Source organism: Drosophila kikkawai, chromosome X, assembly GCF_030179895.1.
Source record: "Drosophila kikkawai strain 14028-0561.14 chromosome X, DkikHiC1v2, whole genome shotgun sequence".
NCBI lineage: Eukaryota > Metazoa > Arthropoda > Insecta > Diptera > Drosophilidae > Drosophila > Drosophila kikkawai.
Window position 1 is genome coordinate 14757876 of NC_091733.1, and position 11257 is coordinate 14769132.

The window sequence follows — 11257 nt, forward strand, 5'->3', positions numbered from 1 at the left end:
AAGACCTTCAGCGGGGGGTCATAAAGTCCAACTGGGAGGTAAGCCTGTGGCGATGAGGAGGCGGTGAAATCATCAGGAGATCAAATGGTAGATAGGAACCAAAGAAAATATTCGAGAGATCATTTTCGAAGGTGATGTATATCTATTTCAATAGGTTTCCAAGGGAACTATCTCGAATTTGGATGGTATAAAGAAGACGTAGGATTTCAGGATCATTTTATTTAAAGTAAGTTAAATTTTTAACTCAACAAGTAATCTGTGTGATTCATTCAACCCACCTAAACCCAAGTTAATCTCAACTTTACCTCCCAAAAGTTGTGCTTTTCAACCAACTTTATCACTTAATTTATGGATTCTGCTGAGATTCTTTGAGAATGGAAAAGTTTCCTATTGCCTGAATGAGAGTGTCCAGTAACTGGTGGGTATTATAATCTGTAATCGATAGATAAGATTGGTTTGTTGAGCTGGCCAAGTCATGGGTGCTTTAACGATCTGTTCCCACGCCATAGACAAATTTCTTTGATATTATACCCTATCCCTGATATTATACCCTATCGTTGGCGCTACGCGCACTTCATTTTGAAGTGAGTGTCATCCAAAGTGAATGCCACAACGACGACTCGATCTCAATAGACACCGGCAAGTGGCCTCTCTCTTGGATCGGAGATACCGCCGCCTCGCCTCGATTGCCTAATACTTATAATAAATGAAATGAATGTCTGATTGCGCGAGTTGGGCCTTTGTTTACCTCCTTGAAGCGGCTTTTTGGTGGCTTCTAAAAGATTATTTAAATTCTGGGAAAGTCTCTTTTTTTTTGGGTGGGTTATTATGGTTATTTTAATAACAAAACCTTTTTGAAAACAGAACTTTTATAATTTAATATGGTATACTTGTATCTGAATTCATGGTATCATATTGCTAAGCTCTTTCTTAGTTTAGTCTCAAATTATTTTAATTTTTAAATATAATTTAGGCAGAAGTTTGGCCATATATGTTACCAAAATTGTCTTTTATTAATAGCCATCATATTATCCACCATCACGTGATTACCTTAGATCTATAAAAAGGTATTATTATATATTTCATTTCCAGGTTTATCTTTTCCTATTATAATATATTCATTTCTCAGGCTTATCTTTCCCAAAAAAAGCCAATCATTTAAAGTTAAAATCGTTAACTATTTTCAGAAGAACCTTCCTTGAATTGACCTTGACTTTCTTATATCGTTGGCCAACCAAAATTATCCGATAATTGTCTGTTCAGGCGGGCAGCTCTTGGGTGCAAAGTCCCGAAAGACGGGTAATTTAATTAAACCAAATCTATTTGATGGATCGTCTTTATTTTTTAGGTATTCCTCTATTGCCTGACAATCTTACTGTGATTACTATTTTGGCCCGGTGTGACATGGGATTTATGAACTCCACCAGAGTCCGCACGACCACGCAAATCCACTGAATCCAGTGAACGAGGTAGGGGAAGGGGAAAGGGGGGCTTCGGCCAGATAAGACACATCGACCGGGAGCGATAAAGTGGCCAATGCAAGCCAATTGATTAGCGAACCTCTTACCCTCTTGCCCCTTATCGGAGACTCCAAGACCAGTAGCTGCTCCATGCCCAGGCAATATATTTATAGACACCAGGGGCGGCCGGTGCTTGGTCATCGCGTTGCTACTCAAGTGCCTAATACTCCAATCTGACGATCAGCAGGCTATAAAAGCTGAAATGCCCCCACCCACTTAGCCTATAAAAGGCATCGATCTATCCGAACGCCCACTTAGTTTCATTACCTCGCCCTCGGTGGCCGCGCCGCGAGTCCGTTTAGCTGTTTTCTAGCCGAGATCCATCCAATTGTTGTTGGATCATGAAGGGTCCGCTCGGTGTCCTTGCAGCCGCGCTGCTGATCGCGGCCGTTGGCGCCCATGATCTCCTCTCTGGCTACTCTAATCCCATGCAGGATAGCATGGCCCATCAGTTCTACCATCTGGCCTCCCAGCAGCTGACCACCGATGCCCAGAATCAGACCCAGTTGGCACTCAGCCATGATAGTCGCGCCGATGAGGAGGACGATGCCCAGTGCCTTCAGGATATCAATCGGATTCGAGATGCCATCGACAACAGGGAGGAGTGGGCTCTGGAATGTAAGTATTTACTTGAGATAACTCCGATCGCTATAGTGATCGATCAGTGAGCGATTAATGATTGTTGATCGGTGATTGTTTAAAAAAATTAGGGTATTTATAAAGGATAATATTTAAATATCTATATTGTATTAATATTTCAAGTTAAGATCGATTGATTATATATAAATTTACTTCACATATAAATTTAGTTCATATATGATTTTAGTTCACATACGATTTTAGTTCATATATAAATTAAGTTCACATATAAATTTAGTTCATATATGAATTTGGTTTATATATGAATTTAGTTCATATATTAATTTAGTTCATATATGAATTTAGTTCGTATGTATACGAATTTAGTTCATATATGAATTTAGTTCACACATGAATTTAGTTTATGTATTAATTTAGTTAATATATTAATTTAGATCATATTTGAATTTAGATCACATATAAATTTAGTTCATACATTAATTTAGTTCATATATGAATCTAGTTCATATAAGAATTTAGTTCATATATGAATTTAGTACATATCTGAACTAAATTATTAAATATAAAATGATATCCTTTTGATATCCTATGGTTCGAATTTTAATACCTTACACTTGTTCCTCATTAATGCCGCCTTGCCACTTGACATCCCTGGGCTTAACCATTACCCACAATCTTTATGGCCAATTGGCAATTCATAAATCCAATTTAGCCATGATTTTTGGGCTGGATTTTTAGCGATTAGATCGACATTGATAGCTTGCTTTGCATGCGGATTTCAAGTGAATTTGAAGTGAATTTTAATCAAGGTCGATTTAATACAATTGAGAAACCCCCGACTGATAGGAGGAAAGATGAAATTGAAGCATGATTTATGCTTCAAGATAACACTAGGTTTATTATGGGTTTACTATGGCCTGATCCGTTTGATTGGGATTGCAAAGGCCTCATTCATAATTGATGGACTTACAAATTGATTCATAAATACAGCAGCGAGTGCAGTGTGATTTATGGCTATTGTAAATAAAATTTTTGTCGAGAACCACCATAACCCTAGGTGACCATTGATACGTTCCTAATCCATAACCCTATCTTTCTTGGGTTCGTATCAGGGCTTATCGCCCATGCAGGTGCAGAATATATACTATATTTGGAAGCTATAAAGTTTTAGTTTTGACATAAATTCTATTGGATGACTTATCCAAACTTGGTTTGAAATTTCAGTTCCCGACACTTGGGGCCGCCTGCCCATGGGTCTCTTCTGGGGCCACACCATCAGCATGGGCCAGTACGAGGAGTGTGTGGCTGCCACCAGCACCTACGGCACTGAGATTCGTGGCCAGTACTGCCTGACCAGCCTGAATATCACCGAGTACTACTCCAGCGTAAAGAAGCGCGGCGAGGAGTTCAATCGAATTAGCTACAAGCAAACGGATCCCCAGGTCTTTGAGCTGGGCATTTGTGTACCAACGACCTGCAGTGCCAAGAAAACCGATGAGCTGTTGAAATATGTCATTGCCAAAATCTATGGAAAGGATACGATCAATCTGGATGATACCATGGTGACGGAAAAGCGTTGCAAGTACGATGCGCCCATCCAGCTAAGGGGTATTGATATTTTTGCCATGTGAGTATATCAGTTTACCAGTATAATTTTAATATTTTTACAAATTTTTTTTATTATATAAACAGCGTCTTCTTCAGTCTGATTATATTCTTCATGGTGGCGGCCAGTGTCTACGATTATATACAGACCCGCAAGGGAGGTAAGTTTGATAAAGATCCCCACTTCAATCTTCCTAGATTATCACCTCCCCTCCCCCCTTTGATTAGCTCCCAAGAAACCCCTTTTGGTGGCCTTCTCTGTGCTCACGAATGCCCCCAAGATCTTTACGGTGAAGAAGGTGAATAATCCCAATGTTATCCACTGCCTGAATGGTCTGCGCTGCTTCAGCATGATGTGGGTGGTCTTTGGCCATGGCTACATGACCTTCTATGATCTGCCGCACATCAACAAGAACAAGTTCTATACTTGGGTCCAGACCCCCTACTCGATGCTTGTCCAGAATGGTTCTCTCTGCGTGGACACCTTCTTCTTCATGTCCGGCCTGCTGATGTGCTGGGGTGCCTTCCGTGAAATGGAGCGGACGAAGGGCAAACTGAATATACCCATGATGTACTTCCATCGCTACATTCGCCTCACTCCGGTGGTGGCTGTGGTGGTTTTGTACACTCTCACCTTGTACAAGTATTCGGGCGCAGGACCCATGTGGTTCAAGCTGGGCACTCAGGATCAGCGTTGCGAGGAGAACTGGTGGGCCACGTTGCTCTATGTTCAGAACTATGCCGTTCCCTACAGAATTGTAAGTTGGATTTGTGGTTAACTCTTTCATAACAATTTTTATTTGAATGTTTCCTCCTCTATTACCCAGTGCATCACCCAATCCTGGTACTTGGCTGTGGACACACAACTGTACTTCCTGTCGCCCCTGTTCCTTATACCCCTGTGGAAGTGGGGCAAGAAGGCTTTGGTGCCCATCATCATCTTTTTGATTCTTTGCCTTGGCGGCACCTTTGCCACCTTTATGATCTACGATTTCACGTTGTTCCGCGTCCAGGACGATCGTGTTGATCTGCGCCAGCGCATGACCTACTATCCCACGCACACCCGTATACCCACCTGGCTGATTGGCGTGATCTTCGGCTATTTCCTGTTCACCCGGAACCGTGGACGCCAGATCCCCATGTCCAAGCCATTGGTTTTGACTGGTTGGTTCGTGGCCTTTGGTACCATGATGGCCTGCATGTGGGGTCCCTATTGGCGCATCCTGCCGGACACCCCAGACTCGCCGCTGATCGAGGGCGCCTTCTTTGAGCCGCTGAGCAGGACTGGCTGGGCTCTGGCCATTGGCTGGATCGTTTGGGCCTGCTACAATGGGCATGGTGGATTGGTGAACGACTTCCTTTCCTGGGGCTTCTTCACCGGCTTCAGCCGGCTCACCTACTGCATGTACGTGATCCATCGCATTGTCCAGCTGGTGAATGCCGCCCGTCTGCAGACGGACACCCACTTCTCCAACTATGATGCGGTAAGTGGAGCAAATCAAAGTTCTTATTTGTTTTTTAATTAAATATAATATAATAATAAATTACAGATCCTTCGCTGGTGGCACGACTTTGGCATTACCCTGACTGCCTCCATTTTCGCCACTTTGGCCTTTGAGGCCCCCATTCTGGGCATTGAGAAGGCCATTTTCGGCAGGGGTTCGCCCAAGCCGGCACCCAAAAAACCCACTCCCGGTGAGCTGGCCAGGACTGCCCCGGAGGCAGCGTCTCCTACTGCTGCTGCTGTTGCTTCAACTCCTGAACCCGAAACCAAATTAGCGGAGGCCGTGGAGACCAAGGCGGAAATCACTCCTGAGCCCAGCAGCGTTGAGAATCCCTCCAAGGCCTAAGCTTGCTTTGAGACGAATTTTTTGTTCCCCCATGCGAACCGTTTTTTTTTTGTGTGTAGTTAGTTTTATTTATTAAAGTTTTTAGGCAATCAAAACAAATGGAAATTTGTGGTTTTACTGTTATAATTCCCTTTAATTTCCCTGTCTGATTACCAAACACTTTTCCACCTTTTCTTTTTTTTAGTCTTAAACTACATTTCAAGTTCCCTATAAAAACTACAGTACCAATCATTCATAAATCCTCTTTATACAGTTCTAAGCTTTTATGAAGATCATAAATTTAATCACAAATCAATTTCGCTGCTAAATTCCCAGTGATATGATCGGTTTATAGCTTGCAAAATTTCCCACAAGATATCATTGATTTTTATGCGTTTTTTCAAGTGAAATTTAATCCGTTTCCATTTTAGCGATTAGATAGGGATTATCACATAAATCGGCATTGATTAGGCATTGGGGATAATTTTAAACCTTTTTTGTCATATATTTTGTTTTACAATTTATTAGTATATTTATTTATTATTACGGCCCTATATAATTTTGTACATTTTACAATCCAGGGTCATTTATGGGTCTCGAGTATTATCAGGTGATCAGCTATTTTATAACCTTCAACGTTTTTCATATAATATATTAATATATTTGCATAATATAGTTATGATTATATATTTATTTTTAAAAACTAAGTCAGATATTAGTGTATATTTTGTATAATTTTGTATAATTATTATCAACAGCCGAGTAAAGATCAGAAAACTTATAGGAATATAATCTTAAACTGTTATACACTTCTTTATTTTTCAACGTATTACCAAAAATTATAAGATATAATTATTATAATAATAATAATTATTTACGATATTAAAATAATATATTTTATTTCGTTCAAATCGGACGCCTATAATTTTATTTAAATTGTATATTTTAAAATTTTAGGTATATTTTTATTTTCTAATATAATCATTTTTATATAAATTTGTACCGATTTTTGCTACCCTATAAAGTAGAAAAAAAAATAAAAAAATTATATACACCAAGGTAACTATCAAATTTAATATTTTCAATATATTAAATCAATGCTATGAGTAAAAATTTTACAAAACCAATGGATTTATAGCAGAATAGCTAGATTTATGGCAAAATATGGAGACTTTTAGCCTTTTTACCGCCAAACTAGCTATTTATCGATAGAGAGGCAACTAGCAGCTTTATTGTTTGGTATATTTCATCTGTTTCACTACGGTCACACTGCTCCAAGCCCGCCGCATGTTTCTTTACTTTTTGTTTTGCTTTGAAATTCAGCCTTAAAATTAAAAAGAAATGAAGCGACCTGCTGCCAGAAAGCCCGAGGATCACGAGGAGGAGCCGCTGGCCAAGAAGCAATTGCAGACAAAGGCGAATTCCCTGCTAAATGCCAAAGATGTGGACACCAAGGCGCTCAAGACATTCGTTCATTTGCTGGCAAGTCTTTGGAATAATCAAATATTTTCAATATATTAAAATATATGTGTAAAAACAGAAGGATCGACCGGACCATGTGCAGCCGGCCGATGTGATGAATGTCCTGGAGGTCATCTTCAAGAACCTGCTGAAACGCAGAGCCCTGGACGGAAGCGAAGGGAAGTCGCTGAAGATCCGCGAATTTTACGAGGAAACGTGGTTGCTTTTGAGGGAGAACCTGCTGACGGAGAGCACTGTGGCCCTGAAGGTCTGCTTCCAGCTCATCAGGGCGGAGGCCAAGCATTCCCTAGCACCGCGGAAGGGTTGGCCAGCCTACAGGATTCGCGAGATCTTGGAGACCCTCCTGGGTGACAAAGAGGAGACGCCCGCTAATGCCCTAACGAACTACGGGAAGTACTGCAAGAATCTAGATGTCCTGGATATAACCATAAAGCATCTGGTGGATCTGGTTCCAGCGAAGGACTTTAAAGATGCGCCCATCCAGGCAATGAACTTCCTCCACCTCCTCAACCTCGTCGATCTGGGCAAGTCGGTGCTAAATGCAGCGGAATATCACGTGGAAACGATCAAGCTAAAGACCTTCAACTTGGAGCAGTGTTCCAAGAGACTGAACGACATTTGGGCGGCTGTGATGCTGAAGAGCAGCGGTGTCGAGGAACGATTGCATCGCCAGATGCTGGTGGTGCTGCTGGAGAGGATTATCAATCATCTGGAGGATCCCATTCAGCTAACGGACTTCCTCATGGACTCCCTGCATCAGTTTGGTTTGTATTCAATGCTGGATTCAAGAGTTGAAACTCTTAATTCAAGGACTTATCTTCTTTTTAGATGGTCCCATTGCCCTGCTGGCCCTGCAGGGACTTTTTACCTTGATGCAAAAGCAGAACATCACCTATCCGGATGTCTACGAGAAGCTGTACAATATGTTTTATCCCAGGATGTTCTACAACAAGTACAAGGCGCGTCTCTTCTATCTCGCCGATATCTTTCTCACCTCCACCCATTTGCCGGAGAATCTGGTGGCGGCCTTTGTGAAGCGTCTGGCCCGCCTTGCCCTCCAGTCGCCCACCGAGGATGCCGTGATTATGATACGTTTCGTTTGCAATCTTCTACTGCGTCACACTGGTCTCCAGAAGCTGATACGTTCGAGTCAGACGGCGGCGGCAGATGAGATCAGCGATCCCTATGATGAGCAGGAATCGAATCCGGTTAAGTCGCAGGCCATCAATAGTTCGCTGTGGGAGATAACCCTGCTGCAGAAGCATGCGGTTCCCGAGGTGGCCAACGCGGCGAGATTCATCAATGCCTCGCTGCCCGTCATGGAGCACGAACTGGGGGCGCTGCTGGACAGAAAGGAATGCAATGTAAGTGGGCTTAAATTGTGTACATTTTAAGCTTGTTTTTTTTTATTGATTATTTTTTAAATTAAATACTTATTTTTCCCTTCTAGATTTTCGACGACGAGCTGCAGTCTAAGGCCAAGCAATTTGCATTAAATTACGAACGTCCCAAGAGTCTGGCGCTGCCCAAAAATGAGGTCGTTACCAAATACTGGGACCTCATCTAGGTTAGATTTTTTTTTTAAATATTAAGTTTAAGCAGGATTAAAATGTAGCCTTTTGGGCTGCTGATGGGCCAACTCGGCCTGGAACCAATTTCCCGGTGTTATATATCTAATCTGGCCCGACAGGGGCTGTGCCTTCAGTTGATTAAGTTGTCTGATTTCGGAGCAAGTGCGGCAGGGACGTATCAAAGCAAAGTAAACACACTCGGCAATGGACAGGAAGCTGAAGCCCAAAAATAGACCCATTAAACCGCCAACGCAAGCTGAAAGATAAAAGGATTTTAATTGAGATTCTTCTGCTTAAATCATAGCTCACATAGGAAATCAGAGAATCCTATAAACTCGGTCTGCTTGCTGGCCCTAAAGGCCGGCTCCTTGAAGTACATATTCACCACTGCCACACTGCGCTCCACATACGCATCCGTAAAGTTCCAGCGACCATTGGGATGCGTCTGCCGGAAGCCATCGTGCGAGATCTTCGTGGCATAACCAATCCCGCTAAAGTTCAAGTCAAAGCACGAGGGCAGACACTGCTCCAGGCAGGACTCCATGGCCTCGATGGTCCTAAAACGTATAAGCTCCACGCACTCCAGCTTGCCCACCGGGCAGGTGGTGTCATTCCAGTTGAGTCGCGGCATATAGTAGGTCACGCAGCCGCAGTGGCGGAGCAGCCAACCGGATAGGCATTCCGACACGCAATTCCTCTGCGTGTAGTGGGCGAACCAGCGGAGCTTTAGCTCATTTCGAAACACACACCGCCTGTACTTGCGGTCCACCCAGCGCAGGTGCTTCTCCGTAAGGATCTTTGCCGGATCTATCCTTAGTTTTGTCTCCATTCCCGGCGCCAGCAGGACGCCGGTTTCGCGTACATTTGGCGATTCATTGGGACTGTGTAGGGCGACCTTAAAGCCAATGCTGCTTGACGAGGAGCAGTAGTAGGCATCCGCCTGGACATCAAGGGTCAGAGATAGTCCCAGGGATTCGCCTGTGCCCTGGGCGCGACGTGGATAGAGGGATATACCCTCATCCGTCTGAGAGCCACGCCTACGATAGCCCAACTCGGCGTGCCAATCCACTGAGTGAAACCCCACGGGCAGGGTTATATTGCGATGGGAAAGAGGAACACTGGGAGGAAGAAAGAGGTAAGAGAGAAAATATAATTAATTATTTCTATTTTAAATATTTATTTATAAAGAAATAGGGCTTTTAAATTTAAAAAACTTTATGGAAACTTAGCCAGGATGCAAACCTTTTGACTTGATAGGCGAAAAGTTTATGTAAAGCTATTTTTTTACCTCTTTTTATACATAAACTTTGGTTGAAGCATATTGAAAACACAGCAGAGACCCTCATCGGTGACAATGGGATGAAATAATCGGGCACATTCATAGTCATCGGCGCCAAAATGACAGGCAATCACCATCGATTTACAGGGTTGAGAAATCTATAAAAATAAGTCATTTAAACATGGCACTTGTATCTATCGAATTTTAATATAATTAATTAATTACCTGTTTAAAAAACTCTTGAAAATTAAAATTAAAAAGTACTCACATTCAGTATAAACTCCTCCCAGTTTGAGGAATTACCGTTGACCATTTTAAGATCCACTTGTCTGCGGCATAGCGACTGCAGCATGGCAAACTCCACAGAGTTTTTGTCCAAATTGCTGACTTTTTCAGCCAAAGCTTGATTTAAGTTGCAGATGGTCACCGCCGGAAAGGGTTCGTTTGTTATAGAAGTCAGCTCCGGATCGATGCCCACAATCACCGGTGTGGTGTTCCACTTGTCGAAGGCATCCTGGATGAGATAGATGGCGAAGGATAGAACCGCCAGGAGAGCTATGCCGAAAAAGAATCTGTAAAAGAACAGATAATAAGTAAATTAAATTTAAATTAATTAAACTAAAGTAAATGAAATTAAAATTAAATGAATAAACTAAAATTAAATTAAATTAAAATAAATTAAATTAAATTAAAAAAGTTTAATTAAAATAAATTAAATTAAATTAAAAAGTATAATTAAAATAAATTAAAATAAATTCAATTAAATTAAAAAAGTTTAAGTAAAATAAATTTTAAAAAATTAAATTAAAATAAATTTTAAAAAATTAAATTAAAATAAATTTTAAAAAATTAAAATAAATAAAGTTAAATTAAATTAAGTTGGCAGACTTAATTAAATTATTACCTATCGCTGCTGCGTAATTTGCTGTTGTTAATGTACTTTAAGCCATGAATGGTGGTATTGCGACAGAATTCATCTGTATTTCTGGATAAAATGCGTCGCCAAGTGGTCCATGAGATTTTTTTAGTTTTCTGCTCAAATTTATTTCGATTCTTTAGTTGGCTCCAAAAAAGAGCCTTCTGTCGATGGCGTGGCACTCGCATCTTAAGCTTAAAGCACACTAAATGCTAAGCTACTAGACATGCAAGTATATATATTAATCCAAAATTCATTTTTCAATTTGCAAATTAAGTAAATTGTTTATTTAATGTCACTTGGGTGGGTGGGCAATTCAATAGACCACGAACTGTTGTGATTTTTCAGAATAAAAAGGGGGATATATAGGGTTCTTTGAACAAATATGTCACAGTGACTTGACAGAAGGTATATTTTTATTTAGTCCTTGTTATTATTATTATTTTATTAAATAA

General features: G+C 41.1%; 3 protein-coding genes across 3 annotated transcripts; 2 read left to right on the forward strand and 1 right to left on the reverse strand.

The window, feature by feature from the left end:
• Nucleotides 1–1769: 1769 nt before the first annotated feature.
• On the forward strand, nt 1770–5680 carry LOC108080175 (nose resistant to fluoxetine protein 6). Its single transcript, XM_017174822.2, has 6 exons — nt 1770–2138; nt 3345–3747; nt 3813–3886; nt 3954–4483; nt 4553–5209; nt 5276–5680. The coding sequence occupies exons 1-6, from the start codon at nt 1862–1864 to the stop codon at nt 5573–5575; spliced, it is 2241 nt and encodes a 746-aa protein (XP_017030311.1). The 5' UTR covers nt 1770–1861; the 3' UTR covers nt 5576–5680.
• A 1128-nt stretch (nt 5681–6808) lies between these two features.
• On the forward strand, nt 6809–8691 carry LOC108080180 (nucleolar complex protein 4 homolog B). Its single transcript, XM_017174828.2, has 4 exons — nt 6809–7036; nt 7095–7800; nt 7865–8400; nt 8487–8691. The coding sequence occupies exons 1-4, from the start codon at nt 6896–6898 to the stop codon at nt 8601–8603; spliced, it is 1500 nt and encodes a 499-aa protein (XP_017030317.1). The 5' UTR covers nt 6809–6895; the 3' UTR covers nt 8604–8691.
• On the reverse strand, nt 8631–10990 carry ppk8 (pickpocket 8). The gene is made up of 5 exons (XM_017174827.2): nt 10791–10990; nt 10155–10458; nt 9896–10044; nt 8917–9725; nt 8631–8863 (listed from the first exon to the last, which is right to left on the reverse strand). The coding sequence occupies exons 1-5, from the start codon at nt 10988–10990 to the stop codon at nt 8631–8633; spliced, it is 1695 nt and encodes a 564-aa protein (XP_017030316.1).
• Between the last annotated feature and the right edge of the window lie 267 nt (nt 10991–11257).

What these genes read in the sequence shown, in the direction of transcription:
- LOC108080180 (XM_017174828.2), top strand. Translation starts at nt 6,896, where the DNA reads ATGAAGCGACCTGCTGCCAGAAAGCCCGAGGATCACGAGGAGGAGCCG. An exon ending in AGACATTCGTTCATTTGCTG is followed by an intron (nt 7,037 to 7,094) that starts GCAAGTCTTTGG and finishes GTGTAAAAACAG; the next exon opens with AAGGATCGACCGGACCATGT. An exon ending in TGGACAGAAAGGAATGCAAT is followed by an intron (nt 8,401 to 8,486) that starts GTAAGTGGGCTT and finishes TTTCCCTTCTAG; the next exon opens with ATTTTCGACGACGAGCTGCA.
- ppk8 (XM_017174827.2), bottom strand. Translation starts at nt 10,990, where the DNA reads ATGCGAGTGCCACGCCATCGACAGAAGGCTCTTTTTTGGAGCCAACTA. An exon ending in AAGTTTATGTATAAAAAGAG is followed by an intron (nt 9,726 to 9,895) that starts GTAAAAAAATAG and finishes TCTTCCTCCCAG; the next exon opens with TGTTCCTCTTTCCCATCGCA. An exon ending in AGGATTCTCTGATTTCCTAT is followed by an intron (nt 8,864 to 8,916) that starts GTGAGCTATGAT and finishes TTTATCTTTCAG; the next exon opens with CTTGCGTTGGCGGTTTAATG.
- LOC108080175 (XM_017174822.2), top strand. Translation starts at nt 1,862, where the DNA reads ATGAAGGGTCCGCTCGGTGTCCTTGCAGCCGCGCTGCTGATCGCGGCC. An exon ending in GGAGGAGTGGGCTCTGGAAT is followed by an intron (nt 2,139 to 3,344) that starts GTAAGTATTTAC and finishes TTGAAATTTCAG; the next exon opens with TTCCCGACACTTGGGGCCGC. An exon ending in TATACAGACCCGCAAGGGAG is followed by an intron (nt 3,887 to 3,953) that starts GTAAGTTTGATA and finishes CCCTTTGATTAG; the next exon opens with CTCCCAAGAAACCCCTTTTG.